This window comes from Anolis carolinensis, chromosome 6 (genome assembly GCF_035594765.1).
Source record: "Anolis carolinensis isolate JA03-04 chromosome 6, rAnoCar3.1.pri, whole genome shotgun sequence".
NCBI lineage: Eukaryota > Metazoa > Chordata > Lepidosauria > Squamata > Dactyloidae > Anolis > Anolis carolinensis.
In genome coordinates, this window is record NC_085846.1 from 29,920,275 (window position 1) to 29,944,123 (window position 23,849).

The 23,849-nt window shown below is 38.7% G+C and overlaps 1 protein-coding gene across 8 annotated transcripts in view; it reads left to right on the forward strand.

Annotated features, from left to right (window-relative positions):
- Positions 1-327: 327 nt before the first annotated feature.
- Positions 328-23,849, forward strand: part of atp6v0a1 (ATPase H+ transporting V0 subunit a1) — a 47,794-nt gene continuing 24,272 nt past the window's right edge. For 4 of the 8 annotated variants that reach the window (XM_062984144.1, XM_062984146.1, XM_062984148.1 and 1 more), the window contains exons 1-11: positions 328-479; positions 4,411-4,573; positions 4,932-5,010; positions 5,623-5,720; positions 6,386-6,514; positions 12,355-12,458; positions 13,965-14,091; positions 16,467-16,549; positions 16,725-16,818; positions 20,404-20,616; positions 22,137-22,287. In XM_062984144.1, the coding sequence (XP_062840214.1) occupies positions 4,457-4,573; positions 4,932-5,010; positions 5,623-5,720; positions 6,386-6,514; positions 12,355-12,458; positions 13,965-14,091; positions 16,467-16,549; positions 16,725-16,818; positions 20,404-20,616; positions 22,137-22,287 (1,195 nt within the window). In that variant the 5' untranslated portion in view covers positions 328-479; positions 4,411-4,456. Of the gene's footprint in view, positions 480-508; positions 664-4,410; positions 4,574-4,931; positions 5,011-5,622; positions 5,721-6,385; positions 6,515-12,354; positions 12,459-13,964; positions 14,092-16,466; positions 16,550-16,724; positions 16,819-20,403; positions 20,617-22,136; positions 22,288-23,849 lie in introns of those variants that run through there. The other 4 variants (XM_062984147.1, XM_062984152.1, XM_062984151.1 and 1 more) reach the window with 3 other exon arrangements.

Genomic DNA, 23,849 nt, shown 5'->3' on the forward strand with positions numbered 1-23,849 from the left:
CATGCCAATGTGAGTAGATCAATAGGTACCGCTCCGGCGGGAAGGTAACGGCGCTCCATGCAGTCATGCTGGCCAGATGACCTTGGTGGTGTCTACGGACAACGCCGGCTCTTCGGCTTAGAAATGGAGATGAGCACCAACCCCCAGAGTCAGACATGACTGGACTTAACGTCAGGGGAAAACCTTTACCTTTACCTTATCTATGTATATTTATATGTATGGATACTGTCAGTGTGGACAATCTTCAAAGAGTATGACGTCATCCACCGCGGAGTGACGGCATCAGAATTGTGCCAAAGAGAACAGGCAGCAAAATGGCGGCGGCTCTGCCAGGTCCGGCCAGGCGCAGACTCCGTTGCTAGGAAACCTCACTAACCGGGCGGAAGAAGGGAAGGGCTGTGCGTCCTTTACGTGATTACGTTAATGACGGAAGTTCTGACGTTGCCTTGTCCTGACTAGGCGCTGCGGCTCGTTTAAAGGTCTGTATGGAGGACGTCGGCTTGTCTTCTTCCCCAAAGAGGGGAGGGGGCGGCAGAGGAGGCTAAAGGGAGGCCCGGGGCAGGCTTTGGGATACATTTTGGGGGAGGGGGTCCAAAGGGTGGCTTGTGTGATCCTCCCAGCTTCACTGCGTTGGAGGCTATAATCTTCCAAAATATTATTGAGGTTTGTTCTCTGTGGGCGGGGAATGGGAGACGTCTCTGTGAGGGAATTAATCACTCCCTAGGATACTATCTGGCCTCGTTATTTTAAAGCAGGGATGGGGAAACTTGGACCCTCCAGGTGTTTTGGACTTTAACTCCCACAATTCCTAACAGCCGATAGGCTGTTAGGAATTGTGGGAGTTGAAGTCCAAAACACCTGGAGGGCCCAAGTTTCCCCATCCCTGCTTTAAAGCCTCAAGTAAAATCTTTGTTTGCCAAGGTTTTGGAATATTTATTGATATATATGTATTATTGATAACCTTATCTATTTTGCTGACTTGTATTGATCGATTTTTTATATTATCTTGCATATATTTCCTTATTTTATCAGGATCAATTGTTTTACCACTGGATTGGATGGTTTTACAATATTATCCCTATGGTACAATGGACTCAGTTAACCAGGGGCCCTTCCACACAGTCATATAACCCAGGATATCAAGGCGGAAAATCCCACAGTATCTGCTTTGATCTGGATTATCTAAGGAGCCAGCCACACAGCAGAATAAAATCCCACATTATCTGCTTTGAACTGGAATATATGCAGTGTGGACTCAGCTAACCCAGTATCAAGATTTTCTGCCTTGATATTCTGGGTTATATGGCTGTATGGAAGGGCCCTGAGTCCACATTGGTATATATTCCAGTTCAAAGCTGAAAATGTGGGATTTTATTCAGCTGTGTGGAAGGGGTCCAGATCTCAATCAACCTGAACTCTCAAGCAACCAGCAAAAAATATTAAAAAGCTGGTTTTATAATACAGTAAAACTGTGTTACATTAGGTTTGTCATAATTTGCTTTTCATTATTGTATTTCAGTATTGAGGGCCCTTCCACACAGGCCTATATCCCAGAATATCAAGGCAGAAAGTCCCATAATATCTGCTTTAAACTGGGTTATCCGAGTCCACACTGCCATATATCCCAGTTCAAAGCAGAAAATGTGGGATTTTTTTCAGCTGTGTGGAAGTGGTCTAATATCAAATCAATACAGAGTTTATGGTGTGATATAGTATTAGTTAGGCCTTTTGTTAACAGTAACCCTCAGGCAACTACATTCATCTGGCATCTGCTATGGGTGCCAGTTAACTGAGAATTTACTGTATTTTGATGACAATTTGCTTTATTTAATATTGTGGTTTTTTTGTATGTGTGTTATCAGGATAATTTGTTTTGAATCATATCTTTTGATAACATATATTGGCCGGTTTGCTTTATATTGTATTGTGTTTTATCAGGATAAGTTGCTTTTATATATGTTATACAGTTTTACAGTCTATCGATCCTTACCTCTCTGTATTTGTATGTATATATGTGTATACATATGTACATGTATAGTGGAGCCTTGGTATTCCTGGGGTTTGATTCCAGAACCATCCATGGATACCAAAATCTATAGATGATAAAGTGTTCCACCTTATATAAAATGGCAAAATCGAGGTTTAATTTTTGAAATTCAATTTTTTTTCAAGACATGGTTTAAATCTGTGGATACGGAATCAATGGATAAGAAAAGGTGACTATATATAGTAGACTCTCAGTTAACTGGCACCCATAGTAATTGATAGATGCCAGTTAAATGCAGTTTCTGTTTGCTTGAGAGTTACTATTAAAATCGGCCTTATACCCCATACTATACCATATCATAAACTCAGTACTGATTTGATATTAATATTAATATTGAGTTATAGCAATTTAAACCAAATAAGGACAAATATGACCAAATGGAATACAGTTTTACTGTTTTACTATATTGTAACATTGCTTTTTGTTGAAAGTATTATTTTTTGTCGCTTGCTTGAGAGTTGGGTTGCTTGAGTTCCAATTAACTGAGAATCTACTGTATATATTTTTGATTCTATGCTTTTGGCAGGACCACTTGTTTTTGATTACTTTGTTTGTAAATTGCCTTATACGTTGATGATGCTATATAAGTGTGTGTTTGGCCCTTTTAAGCACAAGGCAGGAGAGGATCTCTCATCCATTATCCAAAGACCAGTTACTACTTACTTGGTTGCTGTGCCTTGTAGATTGCTCAATTTTGGATTTATGCTTTGATTCTTTTTCATGGGTTTGTACAGTGACCATAAACTAGACATTAGGCCAATGGTCAACATAGTACTAGTTATCCAATACCAGAGAAATCGGGCTTCCCCAAATGTTTTTACAGTTCAGGAAGTGCTGCAGGAAAGAGAGGACTCACTGATTCTGGTGAAAGCAGTGACATCCAGCAAAACATACTGTTAGTCATACCCTGTTTCCCTGAAAATAAGACATCCCCGAAAAATAAGACCTAGTAGAAGTTTTGCTCAATTGCTAAATATAAGGCCTCCCCTGAAAGTAAGACCTAGCAAAGTTTTTGTTTGGAAGCATGCCCGCCAAACAGAATACCAGAGCATGCAGGATCAGTAAATGTACATACCAGCTGTACATGAAATTCTTGATAGGATTCAGAGTTTGTCTGGTTACGTTGGTTTGTGATGACAACTACTGTACAGTATATAATAAATGTTCATTTTTTGTTCAACAATAAATGTGAATTCTTCTTCATGGAAAAATAAGACATCCCCTGAAAATAAGACCTAGAGCCTCTTTGGGAGCAAACATTAATATAAGACACTGTCTTATTTTCAGGGAAACACGGTAGTGGCAAAGTCTAATTGCGATGATGCTTGCAATCATCTCATTTTGTGTTGATGAGATCCAAGGAATAATTTTTGTGTATGGTCTTTGACCTGGTTTTGTTAGCATGTAGTAAAATTGTGGCAGGCAGGATAGTAAGTATAAAAATGTCGCTTTTTAATGCTTTAGTTCTTTTCACCCTTACAATTCTATCGTCTTTTCATCATTTTCCTTTGGTATGGGGTGTACCTCTCATTTGCATGTAATCTAAAAAGCTATAGAACATGTATATTAATGGGGGTTTAGTTGTTACTGGGCATTTACTAGGCATGCCCCCTTCTGCTGTGGTTTCTGTTCAATTTCTGGATCAATTTCTGTTTCATTTGCGTGGCAGGGGACCACAAAGTCAACCAGATTTGGCTTTCACTGGATAATCTACGTGGACTGTGACATCCGGATGCTCTCCTATCCCTTAGTGAGAATGTGTTCTGAGTCCTTGTGCAGCCGGCTAAATCTGCCGCAGTGCTAATGCTCTTCTCTCATGATAGCTATCAGCTGATCAGCCGGTGGTTGCATTTCTAGGACAGCAGCTTGGAGAAGATAGTAGACACCCACGTGATGGGCAGTTGCTTGAAGAAGTTTTAGGCCTGAAGCTGAGAGGTGGATTTCAGAAGCAAAAGCATTCTTTCATTGCAGATGAGCTTGGCAGCAAGGACTAATTTTGTATCACATATAACTGGATCTTGAAATGGTTGTATGTTCACAGATGCCACATATACATCATAAATCTCTAGATATTTATTTATGCTTTGTGTAAAGGTTATTACAGAATTTCTGTGTAGCTGAACGCAGATGGATTTGAAGCTAGCATTGTATGGTTTTTTTTATAGGTCTTAATCGCTCTCTGGGAAAGCAGTAAGAGAAGTTTGATTTTTATTGTGCTGGTCTGAAATCCTTTAAATGTTCCATAGATACTACAGAAAGGAAGACATAATTTCATTTATAGTATATGACACTTGTAGTTCCACATGGGAGATGTATATTGTTCTGAAGAGTCTCAATTTTATATCTTTATTTTGTTTTTTAAGGCATAAGAAGATTTGGCCCTAGTTTGACCAACTCTTCTTGTTCACCATGGGGGAGCTCTTCCGGAGTGAAGAAATGACCCTCGCACAACTTTTTCTTCAGTCTGAAGCAGCGTACTGCTGTGTCAGTGAACTGGGAGAACTTGGAAAGGTCCAGTTTCGAGATGTATGTATCTGCTTTTAATATCTGATGAGTTAGTCCAGTAATGTACTTGTGCTTTGACTGTCAGGCTTAAAAGGAAGTTGTCTTCTGATTTTAACTGATTGTCTGTTCTGTGTAAATATTAGTGGCCTTCCCTTTGGGTATAGGTAACTTTTCCTATGTCTACTGTCTTCTTGATAAAACGTGTATTGACAGGTTACCAGTTTTTGACAGAAAAGTGATTTGCTGAAATGTTAGTTTTCTGTGATATAACAGCAGTTTAGCAAATGCTATGAGGGGCTTTGAAAAAGACAAACACTGGTTCTCACTATCTCTCTACACACAGTTGTATGTCATGGTAATTATGTATTTTTATTGGCAGCTAAACCCAGATGTGAATGTGTTCCAACGTAAATTTGTTAACGAAGTTCGGAGGTGTGAAGAGATGGACAGGAAACTCCGTATGTCACTCCTGCTTTTTTGTTTTCTTTGTCTCTGTGTTGATTAATATAAATAAATCAATGTGTATGCCATTTAAATCTTTCCTCGCCTCTTTGTATCTGTGCTAGACAACAAGGTCTGTCTTTGCCCACTACAAAGGATAGACTACCCCATAAAAAACATAATAAAAGGCATGACTGCTGGCTATATAATAGATGGACTGTGTAAAGGAAAATAGAGTCCATGAGTGGCCACTGGAAATCTAAGGCACCCTTATCATAAAGAAAGTGACTCGGCTTTTAGAAATTCTTAGCTGAAGTTTGAAGAGAGTGACTTGTGGTAATCTGATCTCCAGGCAAGTTTTATATAAACCATATATATGCCATCTTGAAATTATACGAAGGTCTATACAGCATTTTTTCTTCTTTTATGTTTGATGTTTAACAATTATTTATTACATGCTTCTTGATTTTTAAAAATTGGGAGAGGTTTGTGTATGGGCTGATGGAGGGAGGCAGCAGAGGTTTAATTATAGGATGTGGATTGGCAGGTCCTTGGGGATCCCCTTTCTCCCCATAATATTACACATCCTGCTTCAATCTCTTCATCATGAAAATTTTGTTTTTCTCCAGGATTTGTGGAAAAGGAGATTAAAAAGGCCAATATTCCTATCACAGACACTGGCGAGAATCCAGAGGTGCCATTTCCTCGTGACATGATTGATTTGGAGGTAAAGAACACTTCAGCTGAATGGACTTTTTGAAGTCCTCACACCTTTGAGTACCTTGGTACTTTGCAAGGCTTTAACTTCTCTTGCTGTATGCTAGGCTATCAAAAATTAACTTGAGTAAGCTAAGGTGTGGGAGGAAGTAATTTAGATTTTGAAGATTCTCTTTGTAAACATTATGGTATAAACTGATAACATGTATGTATATGGCCATCCTTCCTGAATAAAGTCTTTTGGGAACAGACAAAACAATATTCCTTGAATATTGTAATATTAAATTTTAGTTGTATAGTGAATCATTTAAAAATCTAAAGAAGAGTAACATTATTTAAGTGTCACGGATCTACACTTAGATTCCTAGAGAATGCTATATTTTTATAAATATCTGATTCTTTAAGAAAGAAGAACTTTTCATAAATCAGATAATGACAATCTTGCAATTGGTTAATATCATTTGTATTAAGGATGGCTCTATCTACTGAAGACAACTTTATTGAGCTTTAATCTAAAGAGAAAGGTCTGCAATCTGGTACAGTGTGTGTATTGGCTTGAGTGACCCTTGGACTGGGAGTGATCCAAACAGTGAAAAAAAGATATATCTGCAGGATGTTGACAGCTAATCATTGAGTCATTTTTTTCTTGCTTCTTTCTCCTTTTTATCCTTCAAGGCAAACTTTGAGAAGATTGAAAATGAGCTCAAAGAGATCAACACAAACCAGGAAGCATTGAAACGAAACTTCCTAGAGCTGACGGAATTAAAATTCATACTGCGCAAAACACAACAATTTTTTGATGAGGTCAGAATATCGTATAACTTTTGCCTCTTATGCAGCTGGGCTACCTCATCGCCACATTTCCTTCTTGAAAATGCTTATTTAAGTTGCAATTTTGGGCAGAAGTGTCCTCTCTTTGGTTTTAAGAAATGTCTACAAGTTGTTTTGCATCATTCATATAAATATACAAGCTGGCCAGCTCATGGCTTCATTATCTGCAGTTGTTAGACAAAAAGTTCTTGTCTAGACAAGAAGATTGCGCAGACAATTGTCAAGTATTTATTAGTTGACAAGTAAAGGTACTTGAGGCTTTTAGATCCCTAAAATAATTACTGGGGGGCTGTTGTAGAGTCCATCGTGGGTACAAGAAAACTGTATGGGACAGAAGATTGTAACATTTCCAGTCTTGCTCCTTATAGTTAAACAAGTCATGGAATATCCTGTATCTGTATAAAATGTTGAATCCTAATTTTTATTCTACAGTATTTTCTTCATATTACAATGTTAAGGCAGGAGAGTAGGAGCCTACACTTATGTGCTATCTTAGTCTTATCACTGTCATAGTAGGAGACCTGTATGTATTCCAGGCCTGTTGCTCAAAGGAATATGTATTCCAAGTTTCTTGCCACCTGGGTGGCTAGTTTTTGGGGGGATTTTTTCCAGCTCTGTTAGGCTTTTAGGAAGGGTAATGGGGAAAGTGAATCAGCAAGGATTTCTGAGAGATTATTAAAATAATGCAATATGCAAAGCCAAATTAATACATTGTAAAAGGTTGAGCTTCCAGATTAGGGATAGAACACATTCAGATTTAGGTTCTCAAATCTATCTACTAGAGATACTGAGTACATTAAATGCTTTGTGCAAGATATTGTGATGTTCTATGGTCACCTTGGGTGTAGTGCTAGTTGCCTGTAACCAGTAGCACACCCACTTTCAACCAAACACTTCAAATAAACTTGATTCATAATGTTGCTCCCCCCAAATCCTCCTTTGAAAGATCCTTACTGCTGCTTTCTTATCTTTTCACTTGCTCTGTGAATGATACAGTGGGGAAGATGATCAATAAATGAATCTGATGTTTTGTCTTCCAAATGCTGAATGTCAATTTGCAGAGTCAATTTGGGGTGGTGCCTTTAGGCTACAGGCTAATAGGTGGACTGGGCCTGGCAACTGCCACTTTTAGAAATATGCTGCTTCTGCTTTGAAAATGAACATTAAGTCATTAACCATAACAACTATAGAAAACACTTGAAAATGTAGTGCTTGGGAAAGCATCCAATCTCGGTGAAATTTGTGCTTTGCTGATTTTTCATTTTCCTGGCAACATACATCTATGTGAGTTAATGTTGAACCTTGTGTGTTGCTTGACAGCTAACTTAACTTACATACCTCTTCAGTCTTTCTGAAGAGCAGGCTTATCTTGGACTACACAACACTATTGCTAAATGCTGAGTTTAGGTTAATGGTGTAGTGATTTTGCATAAAAGTTGCCTTAATTATAGCTGTGCCTCATTTTCAGTGAACTATGTTGGACATATATTTGCCATGACTGATGTTTTAAGATACAGATGTTACTGAAAAAGGCCTGAAACTTAGGACTAGTTTTTTCAAGTAGCAGCAACTTCTGTCCAAATCGTATTACTTTAAACTGCAGGTGGAGAATGATATGATGCACTATTCTTGCTAAACAGAGAGATTATCTTCTGTTTGGCACATGGTTTCTACATGCAGGACCTTTTTTGTCTGGGGAGAAGTATTCCATCGTGTAAATTCTGCTTGCATTTTGAACTGTTACAGTCGACCTCATCTGTTGCTGAGAATCTCACAAGTAAAGTGGTGCAGGATGGGCAATGTCACATGCAGTTACCTGCACAAAGTATTTCTTTAATGTTTTCAGTATTTGGAACCGTTTTAGCAACTGTTTGGATTAGCCAAATCAGTGTGGACATTATGTACTGTGTAACTTTCCACTGAAATGCAGCTTCCACAGTGTCATGAGTTACTTCATATTTATTCTTTGAACAAGTTCACATAAACAGACAGATGGTTTGCCAGTGATCCAGATTTAAGACAGTACTTCTTAAGGTGGCACAGCCTAGTTGTTGCTCTGTCTTCCATTTGTTATTCTTGCTACTGAAAGTCTTGCTGCATTCAACATTCAAAGATTTTTGTAAATTGTTGGGGGGAGTTTGCAAAATATTGGTAATTTGACAGTAAGAAATGGTTTGCAAGGCAAGACTTCGATATGAAGAATTTTTGGCTGAAAGAAATTGACCGTTGTTGAAGTGTTTGCCATTGTAACTGTTTCTTAGCTGTGAAAAAAGGAATGCAATGGTTTTGATTCTGTTAAATGGTGATCCTTTTCTCAGTCTTCATATTCTTACTTTGTGTAAAACAGAGAAAACTGGAGAAATATCTCTGGATCTAATAGCCATAAGTGTCCCAGAATAGATTGGAAGAAGACTGGAAAAGTAATGGTTAATGGCATGCAGTTCCCATCTCCTCCCTCTGATTTCTTTCTTTTTCTTTCACCATTTGCAGTCTTTAGTTCTCATTCTTCATCTATTCCTCTCATTGGTGGTCCTTGCTGCAGGCTTTGAAGACTGTGGAAAGTGTTTCTGTGTTCAATCTTGGTGTTTGTTTGAGGGCTTGAAGGACCTTGAGTTGTCTCTCCTGCACAGTTGTCTGTTTAAGGGCACTTTCAGAACATGGATATTTTCACTGTGTTCCTTTTCCTCTATTGTCGATGCTACTTGATGGTAGAGATACTGACATGGGCCTAAATCTAAGCGTAAGTCATCTAGAGTAGGCCTATTGAATTACGTGGGAACATGATCATCATGTATACATTCCATGTATTCGATTGATCTGCTGCACTTCAGACAACTATAGTTCTCAGTTCTTGTTGAAAGGGCGTAATCTCACTATAACTACCACTGCGAATTCTCCTTAGAGAAAACGTTTGCCCTCCCTTACAATGAGCAGCTCTTGCAGTATTCCATAGGATTCATGGTGAAAATGGCAGTGGAAGTGATGTAAACCCCGAAGAGATGCAGGTTTTGAAATGAGCCTGAGCCTTCTGTCTCTTCTTGATTTCCCTTTGACTTTTCTTTAAAAGAATGATTTCTTGTAGTGCAACTTTGCAGTGATATTAATTTTTTGTACTGACAAATGCAACTCAAGATTCTTCATTTAAAAACCATGTGTTTTCTCTGTGTGTGTTGGAGTAGTTCTGCTTTGGAGTACGGTGACATTTATTTTCTGCTTTCTTCTGCTTTTTGGTGAAGACACAGTCAGCAGGAAGCTTCAGCATGTTAGAAGGCACAAAGGTGGCAGACAAGGGAATGAAGTGGGCTTCAAGGGAAATGAATGTGTTTTATTAAACGAGTGTAGTGTAGAGGTAAATATGCATAAATATAAGAATTCGACCAATTCACATAATGCATTCTACTTCTCTGTGCAGGACCTTTATTGATCACCCAAAATGCATAAAATATGGTACATCATGCAAGCTTTCAAAACTTCACTGGCTTCTTCATCAGGCAAAGATGTTAAAAATCATATAACAGAAGAAATGTGATGATATTAGAATCACCAGAGTACTTTTGTCTCAGATGTCATTCATTATTTAATCCACTAAAGGTTATCACTGTCCTGTAGTTTTTGGATTTAGTTGTATTTTGCAGCATGTTTCCCGGATTTCAAGATATCAAACCAAAGCATTTTGTACCTTTCTGAGAGGTTAGAAAAATTAAAGAATTAAGTCCCATTCCATTAGCTCTCTCTAGTTATAGTTTCCCGTTTTGCAGCAAAATTTAGATCTTTAAATCCAGGGAACATATTCATGGGTAGCTGTGTTGGGCATATAGCAAAATACAGTCAAATACACAGTGATAATTTATCGGGCCAGTCAATATGCATCTAAACTGACCACAGAAGTAACATTCGAGATAAAATATAGGGCTATAACATCATCACTTTTCTTCTAATGTATGATTTTTAACATGTTTGATGAAGAAGCCAGTGAATCCTTGAAAGCTTTCATGATGTATTTTATGCAATTTAGTTGGCTCAGTAAAAATATTGCTGTTTTATGGATTTTGTATACTCTTGTATTTTGCCACATATCCAACACAGGTACCCATGAATATATTTCCAGTGTCTGGATTGTTACATGAAAATATTGCACACATAACATACGTATGATTAATTTGCCACATGTATGTTAGGTGTGCAACAACACAGAATCTCCATCTTATGGGTAGTGTGTGGCTTTGAGTCACCTAAATGTAATGCAGAAATGCACAAAGATCCAGAATTGATTACACCTGATTATAAACTGCAAAAAAATATTTTCTTAAGGTTATTAATATAGCATGCAGAGGAAATTGGCAGAGCAGGAGAGCATATTTAATCTGAGAAACATCATTATGATTGGATTTAGACAGCATGATAAGCCAGAGTGTGGAATAAGGCAGGTTGTTGGCGCATGTTGCTAAGCTAGTCCCATTGCAAAAGGAAGAGGTTAAATAAACCAACGACTTTATTTATTGTGATACCTGGACCTGGTATTCTGGCTTTCCTCTCTCTAGACAAGCTAATGTCTTATGCTTCTGGCTTGTTTGGAGAGCAATGAGCTGGGTTTGGATGTTACAATAAACAAACCACAGACAGAAAGTCTGTGGTATGTTTGTTTAACTGTTCCCAGTTGCTCCAGAAAAGATGGATATTGGCTGACTATGGAATCTGAATATGGCTAGTATTGCCATCAAAACCAGCTTGAGATTTGCCATAATGTTCTCATGGCTTATTGTTGGCCTAATGTATGTTTTCCAAATCACATCTAAAGGCTACTTGCTTCAGTTTTCAAGAGCTCTTGCATGCATCAGGAGGTAGAAGATTATCCCTCCCACTCTAGTTTTGTATGCTTCTTTTCTTTAAAATGTTTCTCTTTACTGTGTGGGCTGTCAAGATAGAAATTATTTTAACTGTTTTGTCATGTTAATGCTGCTTCCAAAGGTGTGGCATCAACATCTTTCCTGAACTGTATCATTGGTGGTTATGCAAGTTAAGTTCCCAGGACTCTCAGTCAACAATTCACAGAGAGAAATTAACATATATATCCCTACCTATTTGAGTAATCACAAAGGTGATATACAATTGTATAAAATACTTCAAGTCATGCTTGCTTTGTGTGAAAAGAATCTTGTGAGTGAGTGTTGGGCATCAAAGCACTTTATGAGGAAGCCAACTGAGCTGCAGAAAATACAAATTACTTTTAGTCAAAACAGGATTTAAGTGATTGTGTGAGGGATGTTGAGAATTACAGATTCAAAATGGCTGGAGGTCTCTACTCTGGTATAAAATTATGTTTTTTTCTTTTTAGTTCTTCAGTGTGAAATTTAAGAGTATATATAGTCCAGTGTATATAGTATCAAGTGGTTGGCCCAATAATATCAGTGTCTTCTTGCAGTTCCTCAGTTGCTTTTTGCCTCATTTTCTGGAATATTGACAGATAGAGTATGTGTTCCCTGCCCTCCCTGTTAGGATGGAAAAGTGACACAATTCACAGTTAAATGATTGGGAAATGTTTGCCATCATAATTCTGTGGAGCTTAACTTGCAATCCAGAACAGTTTTTGCCCAGTTCCTAAGACTGGTGTGTTTCATAAGCATCTTGCTTCTTTCCTTCTGTTCGTTTTCCACAGATTCCTTGCTCACCTTTTCATATTTTCATAAAGCTGTCTCTTCTCTCTCATTTTATCTATCTTTTCTGTCTGCTTCTGTTCATTCATCTCCTGGTTCCTCATCCCTCTGCATGCCACTAACTAGTTTCATTAGATATTAATTGATTTGTGAATTCAGGCTGAATTGCATCATCAGCAGATGGCGGATCCCGATTTGTTGGAGGAGTCCTCATCTCTGCTGGATCCAAGTGAAGTGGGAAGAGGAACCCCACTGCGACTGGGGTATGTACTACTTTTGTACTTTCATAACAATCATTTGCTGCTTTGTAGACTCTCTTCTGAGGCACTGATATAGCTGGTTAAGACAATAGGACTTTAACCTGCATTATTTCATCCTCGTCTTGGTTCCTTGTCCAGGTAACTAGAAGAGAACAGGTCAATCCTTTCAGATATCTTGCCTTTAACATGAAAAACTACAATTAACACCTCTAAATTAACTAGTAATCAGTGAATGGGGTTCTAGATCTGAATTGACTTTGTTCACCTCTTGATCCAGGGATGGAAAACCTCAATTTTCTGCCCCTTGGAAATCTCCAGTGGTTACATAAACTGCATGCAAGTGCATTTACCCAAAGTTATTCAAAATTCATGGTTTGAAAACCTGATATTTTTAGCATTAATGGTAAATTGCTGTGATTGATTTTTGTAGAAGAGGAAATTCAGCCTCTAGGGCAGTGGTTCTCAATCTGGGGTCCCCAGATGTTTTTGGCCTACAACTCCTAGAAATCCTAGCCAGTTTATCACCTGTTAGGATTCCTGGGAGTTGAAGGCCAAAAACATCTGGGGACCCCAGGTTGAGAACCACTGCTCTAGGGGCCGAGAAAAAAAAGTTCAGAGACTTTGGAGGAGTTGTCTGCAAAAGCATCCAGGGGTGTGTGTGTGTCATTTCCCCCCACCTGTCTGATTTTCTCTAAGTTTGATATAATGTTTTATGTTTGCTAATTTTTTCTGCACTGTAATGTTTTTTCATAATTTTATATCCTAAGGAATTTTGAAGAACAAACCTGCAACATGGGTTTGGTCATTAGAACTACTGTCAGCCACTGCTGTGTAGGTTTGCAGCTTCTGGTGTTACTGGCTGGCAACTATGAGAGCAATTTTTTTCCTGCTGCTTGGTTTAGGACCACTTTTTCCAAAAATCTATTGAAAAGATTCATAATATGGGCAGTATGGATTTTTAATAGATGGAATCTTCCAGAAGACTTCCATTATCTTTTGAGAGCAAAGCTTGTTTACATTTTGCTCAGTTCAGACATTATTCCAGACTATGGCTTGAGTTGATCACATCTAGAAGCCAAAGAAGAGTTTGAACCGCTGAATGTACAGGAAGCAAACTATATAGAGCATAGAGCTTTTGTTTTCTTTCATCTAAGTACTGTGCCATTAAGTACATGGTTATCTCCTTGATGCAAGGAATTTTGTGATGGGTGAAGCCTGTAAAGATGCCTTATCAATAAAGACAACATCTCAAATTCAAAATAGCAGACAATTAGTTTTGTACTTCAGACTCTGGTTTCTTGATTGCTGGCCAGTTGCAAACCTTTGGTTTGTTAATTCAGACTTACTTGGTTTGGGTAATTTCTGAATTTTCTTTTATAGCTCCAAAGTGTGACTTCATATCTCGGGGGGGGGGGGGGAGTCCATGTTCTTATATACACTGCGCTGATGAGTACATTGTTCTAACACATTATGCTATTTCCTTTTGCCTTGCACTTCTACCATGGACAGATTTGTGGCTGGTGTCATTAGCCGTGAGCGGATCCCCACTTTCGAACGAATGCTATGGAGAGTATGCCGTGGAAACGTCTTCTTGCGTCAAGCTGAAATTGAGAATCCACTGGAAGACCCTGTAACGGTACAAAAACTATTTTCTATACAAGCAGTCTGCTGTATTCTGATATGCCAAAACTTGTAGCCTGGCCTGTAATGTATTATTTTTCTTGACAAAACATGGATTAAAACATAGTTTCTGCTATGGATTTGGGCGAAGGCTTATTTTCATTGTGTTATCTGAAATCAGGAGCTCCTGGTGGCGCAGCGGGTTAAACCACTGAGCTGCTTAACTTGCTGACTGAAAGATCGACAGTTCAAATCAGGGGAGTGGGTGAGCTCCCTCTGATAGCCTCAACTTTTGCCAACCTAGCCATTGAAAAACATGCAAATATGAGTAGATCAATAGATACCGTTCCAGCTGTAAGGTAATGGCGCTTCAGGCAGTCATGACGACCACATGACCTTGGAGGTGTCTATGGACCAAGCATGCTCTTCGGCTTAGGAATGGAGATGATCACCAACCCCCAGAGCTGGACACGACTAGACTTAATGTCAGGGAAAAACCTTTACCTTTACGTATGTGAAATCAAGAGACAACTTGACTTGCTGTGAAGCTCTGTACCATATCCCATTAATGTGGGAGATTGTGAAAGAAATTGGCATTTCCTTTTGAAAAAAGTGTATCATCTGCTATATCAGTAGCCTAAAAAATGTAATTGAATTTTTAAACCCAAACACAAGTGATTCAGCTGCAGAATTTGAATAATAACTCAGATTAACTTAAATTTGCATACTCTGATATAGGTGTTCTATATATTTAAATCAGCACTGGATTTTAAACATGACCACTTAATCTGGAGGGGGGCTACATATGGTTCTGCAAAGCCCAAAATGTACCACTAAAATTTGTCTTGAAGAAGGCATTCTGAGTCACCTTCCCTCTATCACTAATGGATGATGTTCTAACTGCTAGGAAGTTTGTGTATAGTGCTATGATTCTCATCAGGATTGTGCAAAAGTTTCCTAATGGAAGCAACTCAGCGTCTTATTTGAACAAATGCAGGAAGGCAGGGAATTGCTATCTGAGCCTGGCCAGTGGCCTGAGGAATGCACCTCTAGCCTCCCTAGAGAGCTCAGGGGTTGGACTCCAAAGTACATCAGAGGCGTGCATTCCTTTCCATTCATTTCTGGTTGTTTACTCCGAAGCTTAATCTTGTCCAGCTGCTTAGCTTATCTGCCTGATTTTCTGATTTTATTAAGATACTTCTGGACCTTCAGAGTTCATTAGCTAAGTTGAATATTCTCCCTCCGTCCTCTTTTGTAGAAGCCTAGTGAGGTGCCCTTTAACCTCCAGCTGGACTATTTGGTATTCTTTCTGGACAGTTGTGAAGGTCTGAAAAAAAACTGGATGGACATTGGAATCTGCCTTACCAGTTCAAAAATGATTCTTGAAAGTCATGTCAGTCTATTCCTGCAAAATCTATGAGCAAGTTTACCTGGCAACTATTGTACAGTTTTTAACTATACAGAGGCTGCTGAGATGTGTGACATTAAAGGCTATAACATGGCTATGGGAACAACTCTGAGGGCAGGTTTTCCAGCAGTATAACTCTCACAATTTTCAAGAAACACTGAGGCAGTCTTCAAAATTTATTTGTCTTTCCGGGTTCTCACAGCTTAGTCTCATTATGGGGTCTCACTTAGTCTCTAATGAAAAAATATATTGGTCATGCAGTTAAGTAAGCTACAAATGACTTTTTTAACAACACAAGTGACCCCTGATTTTGATCTTGTGATAGGACTTTAATCCATTTGCTCCTTCCTTTTTTAAAATAAATAAATAAAAAAATATTTTATTGTATTACTTCACTCCCATTTTCCTCTCTTTCCCTTGGACATACTCTTTGTACAATACACTACAGAAATTACATTTGAAATTCAGTCCTAATCTCAATTTTCCCCCTTTGCTCCTTACTGTGAACCTAAATCCAGATTAGTCATCCTACACTTGCTGTTCACACTTTGCCATTGATTAAAGAGTCTGGAATGGGTTTTGGTGGGTGTATGGTAACTGTTTTGCTTTTATTTGCCATGCATGCCACGGCTGTCTTGCTTGGGTTCTCTATATAAGTTATTCCATTCTTGGAGGTTGAAGCATAAGAACAGATTTCCTTCCAATATTCCAGGGACTACTCTTCTGTATCATGAAAAGCTTTTTGTCTTTTAAGCTTTTTGGCGTTTAAGGGAATGTGCTTTTTAGATATAGAGTCTCTCATGTTTTCCTCACAACATCCCTGTGATGTAGGCTAGGTTCCCTGTAGAAGAACATTACCCTGTTTTCTGGTTAATGAATATCTCAGTATTGCTAGTGCTTGAGGCATTTTGGGGTTAACTACAAACATTTATTTTGTTATTGCTATGAATATTCTTTTTCCATTAGTTTCTTTTTTCTTCTAGGGTGACTATGTGCACAAGTCTGTGTTCATTATTTTCTTCCAAGGTGACCAACTGAAAAACAGAGTCAAGAAGATCTGTGAAGGGTAAGCAAGTTGAAGTAAAGGGTTCTTTGCTTCTCTCTTGAGTTCAAGCAACCCATACAACTCATCTGAGTTCCCTTTTCTTTGAAAAACAATTGATATAACCTTGTTTTCTATCAATCACTTTTCATTTAGCATCTCTTTGTCTTAGTTGCTGAGTAGTTCATGTGTCTTTCAGATTCCGGGCTTCTCTCTATCCCTGCCCAGAAACACCCCAGGAAAGGAAGGAAATGGCTGCTGGAGTCAACACCAGGATTGATGACCTTCAGATGGTATAAGTAGTGGTGGGAATAAGAAGAGGGAGGTTTTTTCTTTTCTTTACCTCTGAGCTTTCAGTTGTTCTCTGCCGTGGCTTCCTGTCTTTTGGTAGGTTTGTCTATACCTCCACAGTATAAATTGGAATGTTTTGCTCATTTAGCTACATCAAGGATGGAAATTGTGCAGCCCTCTGGATATTTTTGAATGGCAGTTCCTAGCATTGTGTCATTGGACCTTGGGAGTTGTAGTCTAACAACTCTTGGAAGATTGCACAGTTCCCACCCCAGTCTAAATTTTAAAAATGCTGTGGATTTGATATCTAATACAAGTTGTTTCTAGAAGAAGGAGTGATATTACTCGTACTGTGTCTTTTTTATGAGATTTTGGAAGGTTTTGCAGTTCCTTTAGGTTTGCTTCACTGCTGCTCTGTTGTGTATTTTTTGATAACGCAAGATAGGTGTTATCATCCTCCACTTAGTAGGTTCGTATAACAATTACGGTCTATTCACAGTTGAGATCCCAGAATACAAATTATGTATGTGATGGTTCAGGTTCAAGCTGACCAACAAATGAGAGCTGCATTGTATTTGTTTGTTTTTCTGCATTTCTGAGATCTTTCTAGCATACATGAAGCGGTTCTGGCCGAAGAAAATTTAGTCCCCAATCATAGGTCTTTAAACCTTTGATGGTGTCATCAAATTCTTTCAGATCTTTTTGACATCTGAGTAGGCATTAATTTATGAGGCACTTTCTTAAACAATTTCAGTCTTCCGTCTGACCTCATTACATGACTGATAGGTGATTAAGTTTTAAACTTCTTTATGTGCTGACTCCACATTGGTTATATTTTTGGATGAATATGAAGGTAGCTTTGAGAGAGTGCCAGATGCTCCATTTAGTAGCTGTCACAATGATGGCATCACACTTGCCTTCAGTGTTAGACATCAGAATGGATGACATTTTTCCAGAACTTTAGTGCTGAGTAGTTACAGAACATTATGGCAATTCTGCTTTGTTAATTTGGCCTCTTGGAATAGTATGCTTTATCATGTGAGTTTATTTATTATTGATCTCTTGGAGCAAATGTGCAGCCTGTGGGGACTGTTGATTTTTGTTTTGCTGCTTTTCTAACCAGTGATGACTGTGCAGGACTGTGTCTTATTGGCTAAAACCAAAATACCAACCCTACCCCTTCTTGGAAAGTAAAGATTTTACCATTTTAGGCTCTGTAACCTTGGAAACAGGCTATTGCATTTGTTCACAGAGAAAGCTGTAAATGACATGGAGTACTGTAGCTTTCTTAGTATAGGAGTTCGAAGGCACTAATCTGCTCTAACTTTATGTTGATTAGGTTTGTCTTAATTTCTGAATTTAGTTCAAGATATCAGCTTCGTTCTCTCAAGACTTGGAATCATCAGGTCTTTGAAGAGCATTTCTCTTGCCAGTATATGTTCTATTGTTGAGGTTCTGCTGAAAATCCTACTGATAACGCAATCATTGCTGGCCACATTATATATCTTTTGCCCCAAGGGATAAAGGTTACCAATATGCTTTTCAACTAGCTTTCAATATAAAGATACTGACTTTCGAATAAAGTAAAAAGAGGGTCTTGCTGTGCCCTCCGGAACAGTTATATTGCTGTAGTTCTGTCATGAAGATAGTTTGTGTCAATGAGGGCCACAAAAATCATGTTGAGGAATAATTTTTTTAATTAAAAACAAAATTTCCGAGAGCACCTGTCCTCCCTGCATCCCCTCATTATAATTAATCTGTGTTATTAATGCAAAGTTCCAAACAATTATATTACCATACTAGCTGTGCCCTGCCACGCGTTGCTGTGGCCAATTGGAATTGCAGTGTATAGCCTTGCTGCTTGAAAGCCTGGCCGTTTTCTATATAGGGTATGCTTGCTAGGCCAGGTTGAATGAGATGGAGTAGCCTTGTGGTTTCCAAAGTCTGGCTTTGAAGCTGCAACGCTGTTCAGTGTTAATCAAGGTGGGCCACAAAGGGGTTGATATATGTGTGGAATGACGTGCAGTGTGGTAGAAATAACTGTTGTGTGGTTGAGGCAGGTGTTGCCATGGATCTCCTTGATTAGCATTGAATAGGCATGCAGCTTCAAGGTCTGCCTGGTCAGTACTTGGAAGAATCCTTTACTGGGACGTGTTAGCTGGGTGTGATTATTTAAGTTGTTTAGCATTGAATGGTCTTGTAGCTTCCAAGCCTGGCTGCTTCCTGCGTGAGGGAATCCTTTGTTGGGAGGTGTTCGCTGCGCCTGGTTGTTTCCTGTGTGGAATTCTCCTGTGTTTTGAGTGTTGTTGTTTATTTAGTGTCCTGATTTTAGAGATTATATTGTTGTGTATTGTTATTAGAGCACAGTAATTATTATACATTATATTGATAATGTTATATGATTTGCCAGGATTATATGAGGCCCCTTCTACACAATGGTTTAAAATTCACACTGAAGTGGTGTTTGTGTGTGTGTGTGTATGTTTTTTTTTTTGTGGCCTACGAGGCAGCCTGGCTTTGAAGCTGCAAGGTTGTTTAGTGTCAATCAAGGTGGGTCACAAAGGGGTGCATTCCGGTTTTTGGGGGGTTTTTTGGCCCCATGGAGGTTAGGGATGTGTAGTTTGTTTGTAAGAACGTAGAGACGTGGATGAGGGGTTGTGTTGTCAATTTTCTAGGTTGGGGGTCCTTTAGTTTTGTTGTTTTGCCTGGTGGAGCAATGCCATTCTCCTTTTATATATATAGATAGATGGTACTCTTTCTAGCAAGTAGTACCAGGTGTGGGGAAAAGGTAAAATTACATTCCTTCTTTTGAAATAGTCATAGGGAATATTCTGGGAAGGTCAAGAATGTGCTTATGCATGGGTAACTTATGGAAAATGTATCAACATGATTGGAATAGTGGAACAAGTAAGCATGGTGGTCTTTTCCACTCCCATCTACTTTACCATTCTGCAGTTTTATGTGCTTCCCTTTGATTACAGCTGAGTATTTTGTTGATATGGAAGGGCCTGTGCATTTTTCATTTTGTGGGTAATATGCCTTTGAAATAAATCATTCTGTGGTAAGAACTGAATGTCCTGTGAACCTTGGCTTGTGAATGCTGCACAAAGAGACTGTAGAAACCGAGTGGGTAATTTGAGTGTGTGCAGAGAGAAAATTTTAAGTACATTATGTCAGAGAGAACTATTTCATTTTTCTATAGAGTGTAAGATTGAGAAGAAATGCGTTACATACCTCCTTCCTGTAGACACAGAATAAACAATTCGCATTAAGGGATATGGACAACTACCTTTTTAAAACCTATTTTACATGGGGAGGCAAATTTTATAGATGGCAATTCACAAAATTTGAATCAGAATTAAAATCGTCAGTGCTATAATCAAGATTAAACTAATCTTTAAACAAGTATCATTGCCCCCCCTCTTTTTTTCCTGTGCACAGATTTTGTGCACAGTGGTCTTAGTTCCAGATTTTTATATTCCTTCTTATAGCAGAACCTTTAGCTCTAGCTGTGAATGAATGCAAGCCCATGTTTCTAAAAGCCCTGAGCCTGGCCTTACAATACATGCCCCCCTTTCTCCTGACAGGTGCTGAACCAAACAGAGGATCATAGGCAGAGGGTCCTGCAAGCTGCCGCAAAGAATGTTCGTGTCTGGTTCATAAAAGTGCGCAAGATGAAGGCAATCTACCACACCCTGAACCTCTGCAATATTGACGTGACCCAGAAATGCCTCATTGCTGAAGTCTGGTGCCCTGTTGCTGACCTTGACTCTATTCAGTTTGCCCTCAGGCGTGGCACAGTAAGTGTGAAATGTGGATCTTCAATTCTGCCCTAAAGCTCTTGATATCACACACTTTAGGTACATTTGAGTAAAATTCAGGGAAATGTGTGTTTCAGACAAATTTCAGCCAAAATAAATTTTTGTCTGACAAGCAAAGTTTGCTTCTCTTACTGGGAAACCTGATTTAGAATCAGAGATGTCTGAACAGGCCTAGAGAAGGGCAGTGACCGATTGCTTCTTTGTGTGCTTGCATGTATGAGGGGCTGCTTTCCACTGTGGTAAATAGTTTGTGTTCTCAATCCCTATGTAGCTGTTTTAGCATCACTCCATTTGAAGGGTCACACTGTCGTAGGACTCCTTATTTCGAGTGTTCTTTTCTTGTCCTCTCCTTTTTGCAACAAGAACAGTACACAGTATTCTCTCACTTGAAAAATATCCAGTTTTGAAAACACACAGCCTTTATTCCACATTCCCCAGCTCTTACTAAGGAGAATGTTTCCCTACATTTTTGGCCTCTGAAAGGACACACCCCTGGCATAGATTCCCTTTCTGGTATATGGAGGATTCCCTTTGACCGGAGGACAATTGGCTCTTTCTCATGCTGACATTATTTGATTGGTTACCTTTTCCTAGGAACACACTGGCTGCTTTGATGCACACTGTTTATATGTGACTGTGTGTTTTGATTTAATGCTCAGAGGTTTAAAAAATATTCAGTTCGAGACATTTAGCTGGGACAGTAATGGAATCCACTGATTAGTTTGCTGGTTGAGGCTCAGGAGGAAATTCTGTTTACTCTCTTTTTCTTAATCCTTTTTGAAGGAAACCTCATGTAGCTTGAGTCCACCAAAAGCAAAAAAGCAGTATTGTAGGGAGCTTTGAAATGACAACCTGGAGCCACTTTCCAAATAATTGACAAATGTTTGTGTGAATGGATGAGCGAGAGAAAGAAACTGTAAGTGATATTATTATGATATTATTAGGCCAGGCTTTAGCACAGCTGCAGTAAATCTTGCCAGTCAAAAGTTTGGCAGTCCGAAGCCTGGGCCAGGGTGAGCTCCTGACCTTTAGCCCAACTTCCGCCTAACTAGCGGTTGTAAAGCATAATGTGAGTATATAAATAGGTACTGTTTAAAAGCGGGGAGGTATTTTAAGACACCCATAAGGAAATGCTAGAAAAATGCCAACGATTCAGTCAAGGAGGAAGTTTATGAACAAAGCTCTTCGGCAGGGAGATGGAGTGACAGCACCCTCCTCCCTCTGGTGGTCTGACCAGAACACAAGCTTCCAAGATGCCGAAAATGGGGAAAGCCTATATATACCTCTTTCTATGTACAATTGTCTGTCTTATCTGTGTATAAAGTCATTGAATGTTTGCCACATATGTATGTTCTGTGATCCGCTCTGAGTCCTCTTTGGGGTGAGAAGGGCATAATATAAATACTATAAATAAATAAATAAATAAATAAATAAATAAATAAATAAAGACTTCACTGTAAGTCATTTTCTTTAACACCCTGACTGCTTGTGTCTAACAGGAACACAGTGGATCCACCGTTCCCTCCATCCTAAACAGGATGCAAACTAACCAGACACCCCCTACATACAACAAGACCAACAAGTTCACTGCTGGGTTTCAAAATATAGTAGATGCCTATGGTATTGGAACCTACCGTGAGATCAATCCAGGTAATTGTGTTTGGCGCCTACCAAAGCAGTCTTTCCTTATAACTTGTGATGTATTATTACTGGAGCCTGATCTGATTTCTCCCTCTGTCCCATGGACTGCAGTGCACTGAATGTAAATGAGAGATCTGAGTGTGTGTGAATGGGACCAGGTGGGTTGGGAGTTTACGTTTAGTAAAGGGTACACAGCTAATAACAGCTCTTTTTTTCTCTCTGTTCTATTATCTGCTTGAGACCACTTAAATCTCTGGAGCTTTGGAGAAACTTACTAGAATGTGCCAATTCATTCCCAGAGTCCTGCCAAATATTTTGGCTGAAGTCTTAGTAAGAGAGGAGGGACTGGCTGCTTTTTTCTGCCCCCCCCCCCCCTTTCATTTCTCATCCTATTTCCTCCAATGGAAGTGAATGCAGCTCCTGCAAATCTTTGCTCTCTCTTTTACTGCACAATATCTCATTCTGTCTCCAGGGCTTAGTAGTACACTCATGGCAGGGTAGCAAAAGGGTTTCTGCTGTCACACCAGGGAGTTTTGGAGGTGGGGGATTTGTATCAGCAGAATTGCTTTTCTCTCTCACACACTATTAATGCAGCAGCTCTTTGTCATCATCTTGTCATTTTTTCAAAGGGAACACAGGATTTAGTCACTTAAACAGTAAATTTCCAAGAGTTTATATCCTGTTTTCTAAAAATATAAGGATACTCAAAATGATTCATGGAGGAATTTGAAATAATCTTTAAACCACAACATAAAAGCATTGGTCGTAAAATATTATACAACCACATTATAGTGAAAGCAACATAAATAAAAGTAAAAACACAGTTCAGACTGCAAAAACAAAAAGATTTGTAGCAATTTTCTACAACAATATAATACATTCCCAAGAGACTTACATACTGCATAAATGCAAAGATTATTGCCTTTCTGCCAACAGGTACCTCTTGTAATAAAATTGTTGTATCTATCTGAGGTGGTGTTGTAATAAAAGATTTACATTTCTGGCTCCAGGGAAACACCTTTATGTTAACAGAGTACTCATAGAGAATGTATAGACTCACTCAGGGTCTAGTATCAAAGGTCCAGGCAGCATAGTGTTCTGAATGGTCTTGGAAGCCTATAAATGGCATGATGAAAATAACTATACCTAATGATGGTAATTAGAGGTATGGGATGATCTAAGTATGGGATGATAAATTTCTTATCATATATGCTAATCTATATATATAAAAGAGTGATGGCATCACGGCGACCCACAAAACAACAAAATTACAGGCCCCCCAACCTCGAAATTTGACAACACAACCCATCATCCACGCCTCTAGGTTGATACAACAAAAAGAAAAGAAAAATAAAGTCCTAATTAGAGAGAGAGGAATAATTGCTTTTATCCAATTGCTGCCAGTTAGAAGGCTAAGCTCCTCCAACTTGGTCTCCTAGCAACCCAATAAAAAATAATAATAAACACTAAAAATTAATACAATAAAATACTATAATAACAGAAAATAACTAAAAATAATTCAAGAAAATAATAACATTTAATAAATAAAAATATAACTTACAATAAAATTA